The sequence below is a fragment of the Ictalurus punctatus genome, chromosome 5 (assembly GCF_001660625.3).
Source record: "Ictalurus punctatus breed USDA103 chromosome 5, Coco_2.0, whole genome shotgun sequence".
Taxonomy (NCBI): domain Eukaryota; kingdom Metazoa; phylum Chordata; class Actinopteri; order Siluriformes; family Ictaluridae; genus Ictalurus; species Ictalurus punctatus.
The window spans coordinates 17976108-17994534 of record NC_030420.2 but is presented as its reverse complement, the minus strand read 5'-3'; the positions used below and the strand labels follow the sequence as shown (position 1 = coordinate 17994534).

Here is an 18427-nt window from a genome sequence, read left to right as displayed (position 1 = left end):
TAGTATTTACTTAATGTCATATCTCAAGTACAATGGAAAGTGAGTAAGATATTCTAAGATGTTTATTTTCCAGCTTTAAATGTGATATTTAAATTCCAGGTCCTTTTTCACAGTTTCACAATAGTGGAACAATAACAGAATTTAAAAAATCCAATCCTGCTCTACTAGTGCAGGAAGGGCTAAATTAATAGACTCTGAAATTATTGATAATTTGAGTAGTTTTGAGGTAATTTGATACATTTTAAATTCTTTAATCTAACATAGATAAATAGCCAAAAAAATTAAATCTACCTAGTTGATTCTACAAAACTATTATTTACAGACCCTCCATGCCATATTCTGAATTTCTTTATGAATTTGCAGAGTTTATCTCGAACCTGGTTGTTTCTGTAGACAAAACATGAATTGTTGGAGACTTTAATATTCATTCTAGTAATCCACAAGACACTCTGAAAACACATGAGATCATGTTATTATTCTTGATAGAGTATAAAATGTAGTTGGAGTTGAAAAAAAAGTCTCTTTCCTGGCTCAGGTCTTATTTGACTGATTGTTATCAGCTTGCAGATGTAAATGGTGACTTCTCCATACATAATAAAGGTAAATTTTGGTGTTCCACAAGCTTCTGCTAATGACGCAAAGTTATATGTTTCAGCAAAGCCAGATGAGAGACACTAGCTTAATAAAGTTAAGGAATGTGTAAAGATCATTAGACAGTAGATGCTAAGTCCACTGGATACCAGGACCAGGCAAATAGAAGCAAGCTTTCTGATTACATATTAACTCTGAATGGCCTTTCAGTTACATCATGTGCAGCAGTAAAAGACCTTGGTGTGATTACTGACTCCAATCTCTAATTTGAAGCTCATGTAGATAATATTACTACGATAGCCTTCTTTTATCTCAGAGTGATTGATAAGAAAGATAAGAAATATAATGTCAATATATGATGCAGAAAAACTAGTACATGCTTTTGCTTCCACAAGGTTGGATTGCTGAGATGCCTTATTGTTCGGATGTTCCAATAGGTCCATTAACAAGCTCCAGTTAGTTCAGAATGCAGCAGTCAGAGTCCTTACTTAAACGAGAAGATATGACCACATCACGTCTTATCCACACTGCATTGGCTCCCAATAAAATTTTGCACTGATTATAAAATACTACTATAAAAAATAAAATATAAAATACTACTATAATATACTATAAAATACTACCATTGACCTATGAATGGTCTCATGTTGCAGTACATGGGCAAACTGCTGGTCTTTTACGATCTGCCCTGCCTGCTTTGATCAAAAGGAGCAGGCTCTTTGTTGGTATCTTGAATAATGAAGGCTACAGCAAGGAGCAGAGCTTTCTCTTATAAAGCCCCACAGTTATGGAACAGCCTTCCAATTAAGGACTCAGACACAGTCTTAGTGTTTAAGTCTAGGTTGAAAACATATATGTTTAGTCAAACCTTTTGGTAATCTGATTTTCTCTTTGGTAAAGGTGCAGATCTGGAGGGTTCACGCACCTAGAATGTTTTGGTAAACTGTGATGTTTGGAATCTGTTCCCCCCCTCCCCCCTTTTTTCTTTTGAGCTACACATACTACTACTACTGAGTTAGCGGTTATCCTCTTAGGACATGCCTGAACCATCCTAATGCCCCCCTTCTGTTTGGAGCTTTTGTACACCTGAAAATCACTGCTAAAGCTCACCATGAGATTACTGTGAATGGTACCACACAGACTCCCCAAAGATAGCTTTTCTTTCTTCCATGGAATGATAGACTTCAAGTTAAAAATGATGATCATACTCAAGTTCCTGTTAACAAAATTAGCACTTTTGACTATATAGTATACAGTTATTCAAGAGAAATTAATCACGCCATCTGGTGTCACCCAGAAGAGGATGGGTTTCCATTTGAGTCTGGTTCCTCTCAAGGTTTCATCTCAGGGAGGTGCCACAATCGCCTCTGGCTTACTCATTAGGGATAAATTAAAGCCAGATTTTTGTAAAACTGCTTTGTGACCATGTCCATTGTTTTAAGCATTATATAAATTGAATTGAATTGAATCAACTTAAAGGTTTGAAATTGTGAGCAAATAAGTAAGAATAAAAGGACAGAGACAAAACAGAGACAGTTATGTTTACACCATTGCATGAATGGGATTTACAAGACAAGGTCATGCTTATAGCATGTGGGGGCATGGTTTAACATGGGTCTGTACTGGGAGGGAGGTCTGGGAATGAGCTAGTGGGGTAATGACTAATGTGGCACACAAGAGTGCTGCTGTTCCACATATATTTTATGTGATCTCTCTCTGTCTCTCTCCGTGACCAGTGAGTTGAGCGTGCATGCAAAGCCAAAGCCAAGCAAAAACCAGCAACAAACTGGAAAGCGGCAAATGTTTATTTTTTTTATTTTGAAATATGTTTTGTAATACTGACTGTTTACCATGCCAAGGACACAAGCACAATATCTTTCTTGTGCACAGGTCACAAGAAAAATCAGTTGAGAACTGCCTGGTCTTGAGCAGGAAAATCTTCCAGTAGCTGGTAACAAAGATCACAGTAGCAATCAATAATAACTTTGACATATTCCAGGCTTAACTGAAATGTGAGTTTATGGATTTATTGCCAGTTCTAACTCCAATAACTGAATGTGGTTGTCACATTCTGCTATCAACTCACTGTTTCATTACACACATAAGTGAGTCTGCCAAATCCTACATTAGCATCATGAATGGACAAGAAAGAATCTATGTGAATCTCTGGGGGTTTCCCGAAAGCCACAATTTTAAGGTAGCTTTGTTCCTAAAGTAACTTCATGTCAACACAGTCTTATTTAAACTAAGCCCAGGACTACAGCTTCATAATATAATCATAATTCAAGAACAGTGCAGTGGTACATCTGTTATTGATATACCACCAATTTCTCTGTATTGTGCACTATACATTTATTACCCTTTTTTTAAAAAAAAAAAATTGCATTTAAACATCTATATTTAGAGGTCAGCAATTCTATAATTCTATCTGTTGTTGCATAGTCATACATATGTGTGGGACTTGACTACTACGGATTAATGTTTGCATGTTTATTACATTTTGCAATTCTACAAGGAAAAAAGTTTGTCCCTCAAATAACAATTATGAAAGCATATGAGCCATTGGCAAACCATGGAATGTATTTAATCAATTAAGTGGTACTTAAAAAAAATTCAAAGGAAAGAAATCCTTATTAAGACACTGACATAATTTGTAGTGACATTTTCCACTTGACATAATATTTTCAAACTGAACATCCGATGGTAATAAATTGCATGTTTGTTTTTGTTTTGTGTGATTGTTTGTTTTTTGTTAGAAGAATAGTGCGTAGAATCCCTAAGTGGAATAGTGTTTAAAATGCTGCCTTTTTTCTTTGATGAATGACCATATCTGGGATCCAGTAACATACAGTATGCTAGAAAACTGTTGAGATATTCTAACATTTTCATAATCAGCTATTTGGGGAAGAAGGTGACGGATGTTTATAAAACCGTTTTAACTCTAGTCTTACATGATTGGTGTAGTGCAAGACTGCAAGAGAAAAAAAAAAAAAAAATATATATATATATATATATATATATATATATATATATATATATATATATATATATATATATATATACATACACACACACACACACACACACACACACACACACACACACACACTTTTTTTCTAATCGTGCAGACAGTCCCAGCCCTTTGAAGTGTTTTGATGAATGTCAGTGCAGCGACCCTATGATGACGTTGCAGTTCAGCTGGGGCCGCGAGGGCTCGCACGGCATTTGCGCGTTCACGAGGGTGCGCACGAGCCGCTGTGTTGACGGACCCGATAGTGTGCAGGAGAGGCAACATGTCTGCCACAGCCGCTGTGCAGCAGAACAATAATGAAGAGCCAGGCCTGAACGGTAAACTTTTTTTGGTAAACACTGTTGTAGCTGAAGCCGTTTACGTTGTATACGTTTTAATGCTGTTTTGCTTCTTGCTTGCTTACCTGCCATCGGTTTTAAACAGTATTATGCAACATCTATTGTTTCATATAGGCTAGAATTTCCTCCTCTTTCAGGCAGGGCGGGTTAGAGGCGGGAACATGTATTGCGTCATTTAAGAGTAACCAATAGAAATACGCGTGAACTAGTAAACACGTGGCTTTGCGCAGTAACGGGTGATGATTGACAGACTGTAGCCCTATCCTGTGTGAGGTAGTATATTAGCATCTTGTGAAAGGCGGAGCTAGGTTGAAACAAAACAAGGCAAGGGGGGTCAGAAAAATGGAGGCGGGGGCGAGGAATTGTAATTGACTAGGCAACTGTAAAAATTCAAGCTTTAAAACTGAGCTTTCTGTTTATTTTTTTGTTGTTGTATGGTCTATCCATTCTTAGTCACCCTCAGTATATTGTAGATTTTTAGTTAGATTAGCGATTCTGCCGATGTTAAACGCTGACAAACCCTTTTTCTAATGCGAAATAAAATAATACCAAATAATGTTTTTACTTTCTGCTAGAACTGCATACATATAAACTGTTAACAGAGTTAGCACATAATCGGGTTTGAGGTGTCTTTGTACCATAACAGAAAGTTTGTTTTTCTCGGTAATGAATGTTGAATTAGATTTTGTATCTGTTGTTTTGAGTCTCTGTGTAAAGACAAGTCCAGAAATGGCTTCAGGCGCTCCTGTTAATTTTTACTCACCACATAGACCTACGTTATTATCAGTGGTTAGACCTGTAAAAACAGGTTATTATTATTATTATTATTATTATTATTATTATTATTATTATTGATTTTTTTTTAAAACAAAAATTTAACTAAATACTGTTAGAGGTAGGTCACTGTTTAAAAAAAGAAAGAAAGAAATCCAGTTTGGTCTGTAAAGCATCTAGGGCTGCAACTATTTAAAATAAAATCCACAAACTGAGTGTTACAAATATAACGTTCAGACTAAAACTTTACACAACTGTTTGTCCAAAACAGAAAATAACTCAACACGCACACACACACACACCAGAATATATATTATTAATTTAGGACTATAGTTTTATTCGGTGCTTTTTGTGCAGGCATAAAAATAATGCATAATTACTTATAAATAATATAAACTAAAATAAATTAATCAAATAAATTATACATTTTATATATATATATATATATATATATATATATATATATATATGTATATGTGTGTGTGTGTGTGTGTGTGTATAAATTTTTTATAGTATCTATGCATAATTTTTTTATGGATGCATAAAAATCATAGAATTAAGCTACAGTCCTAGATTAATAATAAAAACTCACTTTCACTGCACCTTGTGATTTCTGTTACTCACTGCCTTTAGACATATTATTACTTGTGTTTATTTTTGATCATAATGTTTTAATTAGACATTACAGATCTTAATTGCGCTACACTCTGTATCAGTGCATTTTCACCGTGCGTGATCAGCAATGCGGCCTCGTCACTAACACATCACTTCCGTTATAATAAATGACAGAATTTACACTACAAGCGTGCAAACACAACAATATACTGAAATTAAACTAAGCCCTTTAAGCAACTCGCACCAGTTTCCCCTGACCCTTACACACAGTGGAGCATTTTGCATATAAACATAACTTTGTGCTTGTGCAGCACTGTTTGATCTTCGCGGTTTTTAATATAAAAAGCTCCCTTGCTTTAGAGGACTTTCTTCCTCAGTCACGTGATGATTTCGGCTCCGTCTGATGGTGACTGAGGTCATGTTGGGAATAAAAGGTAACGCTGACAGAAAGTAAACTGAAGAAAGTTATTGTCAGTGACTCTGGGTATCTGCTAATGCTAGCATGCGTATGACGTCATGCGCCGTCAATTAGGAAATGGTTTATACTTCTGGTTAGTAAAAAAAAAAACGCTATTGATATAATTTGAGATGATATTACCTTTCTAAAGTCCACACACTAGACAGTAGTGCAGAGTGCATAGTGTAAATGTATAGTACGTCATTTGGGACACAACTTCAGTATTTACTCTCTGAAACTTGTTTTCGGGAACAGAAGTAACGTAATGAGTAAACATGCCCCGTGCCGCGCAGACAAACTCATCGATAATGAGATTCATTGACAACGATTTTCATAATCAATTATTATAGATTTTATCAATTAGTTGTTGCAGCTCTAAAAGCATCTATGATGTTGCATTGGTAGCTGTATTTTAGAAACTTTTTCCATCTACCCTTCTGACCAGCTCAATCTGTGTTTTGGCACCTGGTAGTTTGTTAGAACAAACTGGATTTATTAGCAGAGTTATTTGCAATTGGTTTATGCAGGGACATTAGTGTTCACAGTGATGATCATGTAATGTTTATATATACAGTGCCCTCCACTAATATTGGCACCCTTGGTAAATATGACCAAAGAAGGCTGTGAAAATTTGTCTTTATTGTTGAACCTTTTTAGCTTTTGTTTAAAAAAAATCACAAAAATACTCTGCTCTCATGGATATCAAACAAAACACGGTTTTATCCAAAAACAAATATCTTTGTTAACTATAGGTGCTCAACAATTATTGGCACCCTGAGCCATCTAACCATGGCCCATTTTAAGCTTTCTGGCAAAGGCAGTCAGGTTTTCATGTAATATCTGTTCATATTTGATAGAGTCCATGATGCCATGTATCCTAACAAAATGTCCAGATCCTCTAGCAGTAAAACAGCCCCAAAACATTAAAGATCCACCACCATATTTAACCGTGGGCATGAGGTACTTTTCCATATGGCTACGTCTCTGTGTGTGCCAAAATCACTTCTGGTGTTTATTGCTGAAAAACTCAATTTTGGTTTCATCTGACCATATAACCCGATACCAATTGAAGTTCCAGTAGTGTCTGGCAAACTGAAGACGCTCGAGTTGATGAGGATGAGAGTAGAGGCTTTTTTCTTGAAACCCTTTCAAACAACTTGTGGTGATGTAGGTGACTTTGGATTGTAGTTTTGGAGACTTTCTGACCCCAAGACGCAACTACCTACTGCACTTCTCCATCTGTGATCCTTGGAGATTTTTTGGCCACTCGAACCATCCTCCTCACAGTGTGTTGAGACAATATAGAGACACGTCCAATTCTAGGTTGATTCATAACATTTCCAGTTGACTGGAACTTCTTAGTTATTGCCCTGATGGTGGAAATGGGTATGTTCAATGCTTTTGCTATATTCTTATAGCCACTTCTCATTTTTTGAAGCTCAACAACCTTTTGCCGCACATCACAGCAATATTTCTTGGCCTTACCCATTGTTATGAATGACTAAGGGAATTTGGCCTATGTGTTACCTCATATTTATACCCCTGTGAAACAGGAAGTCATGGTTGAACAATTTCCTGTTCCTAGTTACCAGGTGTACTGAAAAAATGTCAAATATTCTTTGCTCATATTTACCAGGGGTGTCAATATTAGTGGAGGGAACTGTATATATAATCCTAGAGGGAAATAAAAAAAAATTGTTCCAGCGGTTGGTTAACGGTGCCAATTAATCTGCAAAACCGGGGTGGTGGGTTGTATTATTTGTAACAAGGTTATTGGAATACAATATTATAGTGTATGTTATGTTATTATAGTGAAACTCTGTAGGGTATAGCATAGTAAGAATACAGTGGATTGTGGAACTCCTAGGTCAGTAAAAGAGCAGAATAGCACAGTTTGGCTCACTAGGTTTTTGTTAGGTATGGCACCTGGTCGGTGGCTGTGGACAAACACAGAAATGTGCTACAGCATTGTTGAAGGTGAAATAGGAAAGAATTTGTGGGATGGAGGGATGAGATAGATGAAGGACAGTGTCTTGTATACAAATTACATCCAGATGTTGAGAAGTGGGTGTTGGCCCATACTGACAGTGGAAGTTTACCAAGTTAAAGCTCTAATTGTGATCTGTTTATCATATATTAATTAATGACACAAGGACAACAGTGTCAAAAAACTTTCTACAAGAAGATTTATTTGAAATAGAACTTCTGGGTGAGTAGGAGCCATTGTGAGTTAGTTTGGGAAATGGTATATACACCCATTTTTAGAAACAAATTACCACTAAATGTATTTTCTCAAAGAGTTTTTACATGTAGTATTTAAAAATAAATGCAGTATTTAAAATGTCAGGCCATAATTGACAAATTCCTATGAATGGTAAAACACATGCAAAGTTTTATACAACAACATAAGATCTTGTTTTATATATGGGCCAAAAAACTGCAATGTTTAAATGCTGTGTGGTAGTGACTGTAGGTGACTGGACTTCTGATCAAAACTTTAATACATTTTACGACTTATCCAAGGAACGTAAGCATTCCCTGATGATGTCCTAATGAGTCACTCAAAGTACATCAGAACTATAAAGCCTGTAGAACAATGAAATGGCTTCAAGATTATAACACAGTCCCAGTCACACAGACTTAATATTCTTAGATATTCAAAATTCTGTGAATTTCAATGTTAGTGGTAACATTACAATCGAAAGCTTGGTTGGTTCCCCAGGGTCCTGGGTGGAGTTGGAATTGAATGGGAACATGGCATCTGGGAGGCAGCAACTGATCCCAAGCCTGGCTGCCTCTGTGGCCAATAGGAACCAGGGTGAGACTGAGCCTCCACAATCCCTGCAGGCTGTGAAGGAAGTAGGGGAGAGCCTGGTTGGAGGACTTGAGCATGTCCCTTCATCCTCCTCCATCCATAATGGAGACATGGAAAAGATCCTGCTGGATGCCCAACATGAGTCCAGCCCCAGTGGGTCGTCCTGTAATAGGTAAGAGGCCTGAGGAAAAAACAGGTGACCGTAGTATTTTGTGACTCTTTGCATAGGTAAGGATGCATGGCATAAGCTCTAAATAATGGTACCATTTTGCTTCATGTTTAGAAAATCTGTTTTCATGACATACTATTTTTGTTGCTATACTTACTCATTGTACATACCTAACTCCTCTCTAACATCATTTCAGATGGATATTATTCTTAGACCCTGAAGTATTTGTACTAGCATGATAATGTTTTGATGGATAATACAAAGCACTTCTATAAGTCACTGTAACTGTAAATGTGGTCATAAGACATAATATATTGTAAAGTGGAGATATGGGCAAATCAATAAGAGAGACATGTGAGGGAACCCAGACTGATAAGTAGCAATGTTTTTCAGCTATACTAATTTTCTCCAGTTAAGATACTGGCAGGGCAAATTATATGTCTGGCCATTTCAATTTAAATTTGAAATGAAATCCTGCTAATGGAAGCATAAAGCTCAATGTCAGTACTGTGGACAGCCCTTTTGCTGTGACTGAAAATTTCTTGCTTCTCACTCGTAATTAAAGTAGCACTATGTAGTATTAACCAAAAATCACTAAATAAGCTATTTAAAGAGTTTGAGATGTTATTTAAAGATCATAAGAACTAATTGGTTACTTTTTAGCATTTGTCTCTGTGCCTAATTTCTAAAGATACTTTGACTAAGCTACTGACCGTTCTTTTACATTCGGCTAAATATGTGGCAAGTATTACAGACATCTTTACGTAGTATATTATGGGTGCCATGGATGAAATGATTCGTAGTGACTACAGAATCAATATTCTAGCTTGTTAAGTACACTGATGAACACTGAAAGCAGCCTGGCTGAGATGATAATGACATTTGTAAATGGAGTATAACTAATTAGTATAGACTCCTGAAAGCCATGGGCCTTAATGTTTTCTTATTGTTCCGTTTCACTTTGGTAATTTCCTTGAATTCACGATATTTGCATTGTCCTTGGTTTGGTGTGCGTTGTCCTTTTTTGCCCTAATTGTGTTTGGTGTGCTTGCCCTAAAGTCCTCCAAGACCCCACAGTCCTGAGCATGATGAAGGCCTGATTACCTTCGATGTGGAAATGCCCAGTGAGAAAGATTGTCAGGTAAGGCATTTACATTTTAATTAACATTTATATTTCCGCAGTGGATATAACAGTTTACACACCCCTGTTAAAATGGCAGGTTTTTGTTATGTAAAAAAATTAAACCAATATAAATCATGTAAGAAATTTTTCCACCCTCAGTGTGAAATTACAACAAATAAAAAATAAAGTGAAAAACAATCACAAACATTTTTGGGAGAATAGGAAAAAAAACAAAACTTTACAATAACCTAGTTGCATATGTGTGCACACCCTTAAACAAATACTTTGTTGAAGAACATTTTGATTTTATTACATCACTCAGTCTTTTTGGGTAAGAGTCTATCAGTGTGGCACATCTTGACTTGGCAATATTTCCCAATGCTTTCTTAAAAAACGTTCTAGATCTGTCAGATTGTGGGGCATCTCCTGTGCACAGCCCGCTTCAGGTCCCCCGCAGATTTTTAATAGGATTCAGGTTTGGACTCTGGCTAGGTCATTCAAAAACATTGATTCTTGTGGTTAAGCCATTCTTTTGTTGATGTGGATGTATGCTTTGGGTCATTGTTTAACTTACTAGCAGACACCTTAAGGTTTTGCACTGAAATCGGCTGGTATTGGTATCCATTCATGATTCTCTCCACCTTGATAAAAGGCCCAATTCTGGCTGAAGAAAAGCAGCCCTAAAGCATGATGCTACCACTACCATGCTTCATCGTGGGTATGGTGTTCTTTTCATGGTGTGCTTTTTTTTGCTCCAAACAATTGGTCTCATCAGACCATAAGACATTTTTCCACATGGTTTGGGGTGATTTAGTTGGGCTTGGTTGTTTTTTGTAAGAAAGGGCTTCGGTCTAGCCACCCTATCCCATAGCCCAGCCATGTGAAGAATACAAGAGATTGTCGTCACATGCAGAGAGTAATCAGTACTTGACAGATATTCCTGCAGCTCCTTTAATGTTGTCGTAGGTCCTTGGTAGCCTCCCTGGTAAGTTTGTCTCTTGTTCTTCTACACATTTTGGAGGGACCTCCTGTTCTTGGTGATGTTACTGTGGTGCTCCATTTTTTTTCTATTAGTTGATGATGGTCTTTACTGTGTTCCATGTTGCATCTAATGTTTTAGAAATACATTTATACCCCTCTCCTGATCGTTACCTTTCAACAAGTGAGATACCATGTATGCTTTGTAAGCTGTGAAGAAAATCCTACAGAAAGAGCTGGTCTTTATTTGGGGTTAATCAGAATAATTTAATTGATGACATCTGTATGATAAATACTTTTGAACATGAGATTGAATGTGATTGGTTCATTCGGATCACAGCCACGTCCCCAATTATAAAAAGGTGTGAACAGTTATGCAGCAAGGTTATTGTAACTTTTTTATTTTTCACATTTTTTCCCTGAAATATTTCTGATTGTTTTACACTCAATTTTAATATGTTCTAATGTCACATAGAGGGCGGGCATACATTATTTTTTATTTTTATTTATTTATTTATTTTTCTAACATCACAGAAATCTGCCTTTTTAACAGGGGTGTGTAGACTTTTTATATCCACTGCATATGCTGCCAGTGACTTTAGTATATGAAGTGGGATTAATTCCAGACCATACTATTTACTATTTTAATTTGAGATTGTGTACAATTTTATTACAACAATTTTTTTTCTTCCTGTGCCCTTGCAGTCAGAGGATGACAGTCTGGAGAAGGACAAAGAGGACGACATACTCATGGTTAAAGGGGAAAGCTGGGTTGCAGACTGGTCCAGTCGACCTGAAAATATTCCTCCCAAGTGAGTGGACAGTTTAAACCATTTAGCAGGAATATCTTGTACTTGGACCCGATCCGTCTAGTCCATAAGTATTTGGACAGTGATATAATTTTAGTTGCCTCTGTACACCACCACATTGTATTTGAAATGAAGCAATCAAGATGATATTGAAGTGTAGACGTTCAGCTTTAATTCAGCTTTAGTTCAGGGTTTAACTAAAAGGAATTGCAGCCATTTTACATAATCCCTCCATTTTCACAGGCTTAGAAGTAATTTCACAATTGACTGATATGCAGTTTCATGGCAATGTTTGTTTCCTCATCATTTCACGACAGATTAAAGAGATAAAAGGTCTGGAGTTGATTCCAAGTGTTCAATTTTCATTTGGTATCTGTTAATGCAAACTTTGAAGATGCAGTCCAAACAGGTGTCGATGCAGGTGAAGAAGGCCAGCATTAGACTGAAATAAACAAAACGGACCTCTCAGAAAGAGAGCAGAAACATCAGGAGAGGCCAAATCTACAATTTGGTACATTATTAAAAAGAAGGAATGCACTGGTGAGTTCAGCAACACCAAAAGGCCTGGAAGACTACAGAAGACAGCTAAAGTGGATGATCACAGAATTCTTTCCTTGGTGAAGAAAAACCCCTTCACAACATTTAGCCAAGAACACTGTAGAGGAGGTAGGCATATAATTGTCAAAGTCTACAATCAAGAGACGCCTGCATGAATGTAAATACAGAGGGTTTACCTCAAGATGCAAACCACTGATAACACTCAAGACCAGAAAGGCCAGATTACACTTAGCTAGAAAACACATACAAAAAGCCTGCCAGGTTCTGGAACAAGATTCTTTAGACAGATAAAACCAATATTAATTTTTATGAGAATGATGGGAAGAGAAGAGTATAGAGAATGAAATGAAGGGCTTATGATCCAAAGCATACCACATCATCTGTCAAACTTGGTGGAGGAAGTGTAATGTTATGGGCCTGTATTGCTGCCAATGGAACTGGGTCAGTGGTGTTTATTGATGATGTGACTGCTGATAGACCTATCAGGATGAATTGTGAAGTGCATAGAGTTATACTTTCTGCTCAAATTCATTCAAATACTGCAAAACTGGTAGGACAGCGCTTCACAGTACAGATGGCTAATGACCCAAAACATACTGTGAAAGCAACCCAAGAACTTCTTAAGGCAAATAAATGGAATGTTCTTTAATGTCAGTGTTAGTCACTTGACCTCAATCCAATTGAGCATGCTTTTCAGTTACTGAAGACAAAACTGAAGGCAGAAAGACCAACAAGTAGCAACTGAAGGTAGCTGCTGTTGAGGCCTGGCAAAGCATCTCAAGGGAGAAAATTCAGCATTTGATGATGTCCATGGTTTCCAGACTTCACTCAGTCATTGACTACAATGGATTTGCATCTAAGTATTAAAATAATCCTTAGATTTATAATTGTTATTTTGTCCAATTATGTTTGAGCTTGTCAAAATGGATGGACTATGTAAAAATGGCTATAGATAGATAGACAGACAGACAGATAGACTGACTTTATTAATCCTGCGAGGGAAATTGTTAAATGGCTGTAATTCCTAAACGGTCAATGCAATAATTTTGTTAAACGCATGTAAGCTTTTTAAAGCTTTAATCACTTTATTTTAAGTCATTGTGGTGCTGTACAGAGGCGAAATGACTAAAATTGTGTCACTCTGTAAATACTAATGGACCTGACTGTATTTATTTCTCAGTGTTTGTAAAAGGAATGTCTTATAGTTTAATAGCCAGATAACCTACTGTTATGTTTGATTTATTTTGTATTATACGATGAATGCTTACTACTTTACATACTTTACAAGAGGATGACTGTAGCATCCTTACACTCCTTGACTGTAGCTATGACTGTAGCATCCTTACACTCCTTCTCTTCACTGAAATGCAATTTATTTATAGTGTATACCAACTATTTTAGATTTTTTTTTTACAGTGTAGTAGCATATACTGTCATACTAGCATCAGCACAGCTGTGCTTTTTATGCATGTTTGATGTACACATGTGGGATAAGCAACCAAACATCCAATGCACACTAAACCTTTACTGTAAAGTAAAGGTTCTCTGTTGCAATGTAAAACAAAAAAAAAAGCACTAAATGACCTGCTTTGCTCAGGGAGTTCCAGTTTCGGCATCCAAAACGTTCAGGTCCAGTTTCTCTGAGTATGAGGAAGACAGGTGCTATGAAGAAAGGTGGAGTGTTCTCAGCTGAATTTCTCAAAGTGTTCATTCCCTCTCTTCTGCTTTCTCACATCCTCGCCCTGGGATTGGGGTAAGTCTATCTAATGGCATGTTAGAAAGCTGCCTATTATGTCGAACTCACTTGTAAGAAAGCAGTGACGAATTACTGAGACCTATGAGATAAGCACATTTATATACAGTATCTCACAAAAGTGAGTACATCCCTCACATTTTTGTAAACATTTGATTATAACTTTTCATGTGACAACACTGAAGAAATGACACTTTGCTACAATGTAAAGTAGTGAGTGTACAGCTTGTGTAACAGTGTAAATTTGCTGTCCCCTCAAAGTAACTCAACACACAGCCATTAATGTCTAAACCGCTGGCAACAAAAGTGAGTACACCCCTAAGTGAAAATGTCCAAATTGGGCACAAAGTGTCAATATTTTGTGTGGCCACCATTATTTTCCAGCACTGCCTTAACCCTCTTGGGCATGGAGTTCACCAGAGGTTCACAGGTTGCCACTGGAGTCCTCTTCCACTCCTCCATGATGACATCACGGAGCTGGTGGATGTTAGAGACCTTGTGCTCCTCCACCTTCCGTTTGAGGATGCCCCACAGATGCTCAATAGGGTTTAGTCCATCACCTTCACCCTCAGCTTCTTTAGCAAGGCAGTGGTCATCTTGGAGGTGTGTTTGGGGTCGATATCATGCTGGAATACTGCCCTGCGGCCCAGTCTCGGAAGGAAGGGGATCATGCTCTGCTTCAGTATGTCACAGTACATGTTGGCATTCATGGTTTCCTCGAAGAACTGTAGCTCCCCAGTGCCGGCAACACTCATGCAGCCCCAGACCATGACACTCCCACCACCATGCTTGACTGTAGGCAAGACACACTTGTCTTTGTACTCCTCACCTGGTTGCCACCACACACGCTTGACACTATCTGAACCAAATAAGTTTATCTTGGTCTCATCAGACCACAGGACATGTAATCCATGTCCTTAGTCTGCTTGTCTTCAGCAAACTGTTGGAGGGCTTTCTTGTGCATCATCTTTAGAAGAGGCTTCCTTCTGGGACAACAGCCATGCAGACCAATTTGATGCAGTGTGCGGCGTATGGTCTGAGCACTGACAGGCTGACCCCCCCCACCCCTTCAACCTCTGCAGCAATGCTGGCAGCACTCATACGTCTATTTCTCAAAGACAACCTCTGGATATGACGCTGAGCATGTGCACTCAACTTCTTTGGTCGACCATGGTGAGGCCTGTTCTGAGTGGAACCTGTCCTGTTAAACCGCTGTATGGTCTTGGCCACTGTGCTGCAGCTCAGTGTCAGGATCTTGGCAATCTTCTTATAGCCTAGGCCATCTTTATGTAGAGCAACAATTATTTTTTTCAGATCCTCAGAGAGTTCTTTGCCATGAGGTGCCATGTTGAACTTCCAGTGACCAGTATGAGGGAGTGTGAGAGCGATGACACCAAATTTAACACACCTGCTCCCCATTCACACCTGAGACCTTGTAACACTAACAAGTCACATGACACCGGGGAGGGAAAATGGCTAATTGGGCTCAATTTGCACATTTTCACTGAGGGGTGTACTCACTTTTGTTGCCAGCGGTTTATACATTAATGGCTGTGTGTTGAGTTATTTTGAGGGGACAGCAAATTTACACTGTTACACAAGCTGTACACTCACTACTTTACATTGTAGCAAAGTGTCATTTCTTCAGTCTTGTCACATGAAAAGATATAATCAAATATTTACAAAACTGTGAGGGGTGTACTCACTTTTATGAGATACTGTATTTGATGCTCTTCAGTATTATGATCTAATCATATGTTTTACATAATTAATGGCGATCTGTTCCCCCCCTAGGGTCTATATTGGGAAGAGGCTGAGCACACCCTCCACCAGCTCATTTTAAACCCAAACAAATACCAGTGCCTGAAATCTCCATAAGACGCAGTTGTGTCCAAATATCTCTAACTTTGATTGTATGTTAGACTTTCTCTGTCCTACTCATTTTTCCCATGTTAGCTGTCATGCTGAAATCATGACCTATTACCAGAAAATGTTGGGCAGTAATTTTACTGCATTCATCATGAGTTAATATTTTGCTTGCCCTCTAACACTGTGTTGAACGGATTGGTTTTAGGTGTTTCATCTCCCTTTCATATTTTAAGTTCTTAATAGTTTAAAAAAAAAAAAAAAAAGCTTTTTCCCTTATATACTGAAATGTAAGGCAAAAAGAAGTTACATTTGTGATGCTCCAGACTCGTACAATTACTACAGCCAGCTGCACATTTCCAAGCTATCACTTCTTACTATGTTCGGTATCTGTGATACAGGTGCAATAGTGTTGTTATGTTTAGCTATATATATATATATATATATATATATATATATATATATATATATATATATATATATATATATATATAAATAAACAAAATGAAATGGTAAATGGCTGATGTGCATTTAGAAGTAGAATATTTAATTTTCTGCTCCCTTTTGTTTTCTAGTTAAACACATTTAGATACAGAGAATCTGTTTTATGAACCCAATTAACCTTTGAAGAAAGTCCACATCCAGCATTTTTTATTATTCCAGTTCTAGTATTGTGGTCTTAAATATTTTTTTTTATTTGATCATCCTAACAGTGCTGTTTCTTGAAGGAAAGATGAAAAGACACTTGCATTTTCTGTTACCCTTGTAATTTCCCACGGCACCTCTAAGGCACCTTAAAGATTGAAATATGGCAGAAAGGTTTTAAATAGACTGTTAATAGCACATACTTGAACATTTTGGTTTCATAGAAAGCTATCTGCCTTACATAGCCTTTTTCTTTTTTAGCTGGTTATCAGGATGTGACCCTTGTTTGGTAGGGAACACTCCCTGATTTTCCAATCTAAAACCCTTTTTTATTTTTTTTTTAATCTGCTTTTGATAGATGGTTTTGGAATACATAGATAAATAAGGAGATACCCCAAGGATATGGGAATATACGCTGGGGGAAAAAATATTTTTTCTTATTGTATATGGCTTTCCATTATGTAAAAAGGAGTCATCCTTCCAGACCTCACAAAAATATGCAGTGGATATGATTGGCTTTATGTTCCAGATATAAATAGAGGTCTCAGGTAAGGTCTGATTGATTTTGGTAGCACTCAGTGGAACATGTGCATGATTCCTAATTTGAAGAGAGGGTTACACTGCAGTGATTACTACATGCACACTCATTTGCCATGATGCATATCATTTCTGTCCTGGACCAGGCTTACAGAAACAACATACAATGCTTCTGAGTGCCATAGGGTCTCCACTGTGATGTTTACATCTGTACAACCCAACACTGACTCATTCTGTAGTAAATCTAGATCTAAAAGTAGATGTAGCTCTATCTAAAGTCTCTTATCAGTGCTGTTCTGTTGCACACTCCATTTGGCATTACAAAATGCCATGCAAGACATTTTATTGTAACTATAATCATGTAATTTAGATTTGTGCAGTGTGAAACATTCTGTTGTCATCTGTCATGTAATAATGTGAAGTAGGAACAGCTTTTTTCCCGTTTCTCTTATTTCAGTGTTCAAAGGTACAGTCTATGATATGTTTCCTCCTTTAAATATCATAGTGTCAGTGGAATTATCTGCTTTGTGGTTCTTAAAACTTTAAACTAACCAATGTTCATTGAGAAGATGCTTAAAACTGTATTGACACTCATGACATAAAATTTGGCCATTTGAGAGTTTTGAGAGGGAGTACTTTGAAGAATATTGTTACTTATTTGTTTTGGGTACATTTACACAGATGAACTCTTACCCAAGACATTTCCCGCTTAGCAGGGAGTACACCATGTAGCCGTCTGCTTTTATATAATGCGTAAAGGTTTATTGTGAACCTGTTATTTCCCATAATGTATGAATACTTTTTATTTTATTTAACATTTGCTTTGAAAGATGAGTTATTCCATGAGTGGGACAAAGAACTGTGAATGAAAAAGTAGCATGTTACAGCAAGATAAACTAAGCCCACCCTGTCTGTAAAGGATTGATTTTCCATAATGTGCATTTTACTTGCACTCTTTTGGGTTTTTGTTTGTTTTTTCATTTTTTGTTTGCTTGTTCTTGTTTTTGTTTTTTTTGCTTTGATCATGGGAGAATGATTGAAATATATTGTGTAGGGCAGGGCCCTCATGGCTGGCATCTTGTGGCTGTTTTGCACTTGAGTGTTGGAAGTGATTAAGCAGAAACATTTAGTTTGTTTAACGTTCAAATATTGGAAGTCAAGAAAACTGACATTAAAAATCCCAAATACACCCTAACATTCTCTAGATTATTATTATTATTATTATTATTATTATTATTATTATTATTCACACTATTTATATGAATGTTGTATTTTTTTGTAGGATGGGCTCAGCAAATGTTAAGATTATTGCTTTTTCTAAGCTGTATTATGATACAATGTAAAAACATTTCTACTCAAGCAATTCAG

At 37.1% G+C, this 18427-nt stretch overlaps 1 protein-coding gene across 1 annotated transcript; it reads left to right on the top strand.

Moving 5' to 3' along the window:
• The first annotated feature begins 3791 nt into the window (after positions 1-3791).
• Positions 3792-18254, top strand: bnip3la (BCL2 interacting protein 3 like a). Its single transcript, XM_017468565.3, has 6 exons — positions 3792-3939; positions 8529-8793; positions 9850-9931; positions 11597-11703; positions 13856-14011; positions 15806-18254. Exons 1-6 carry the CDS (start codon positions 3885-3887, stop codon positions 15852-15854), a joined length of 714 nt encoding a protein of 237 aa, XP_017324054.1. The 5' UTR covers positions 3792-3884; the 3' UTR covers positions 15855-18254.
• Positions 18255-18427: the final 173 nt, after the last annotated feature.

Bases quoted from the DNA above. Each gene is read 5' to 3' on its own strand.
- bnip3la (XM_017468565.3), top strand. From the start codon at position 3,885: ATGTCTGCCACAGCCGCTGTGCAGCAGAACAATAATGAAGAGCCAGGC. The intron at 3,940-8,528 runs GTAAACTTTTTT...TTGGTTCCCCAG, and splicing joins TGAAGAGCCAGGCCTGAACG to GGTCCTGGGTGGAGTTGGAA. The intron at 11,704-13,855 runs GTGAGTGGACAG...TGCTTTGCTCAG, and splicing joins CCTGAAAATATTCCTCCCAA to GGAGTTCCAGTTTCGGCATC.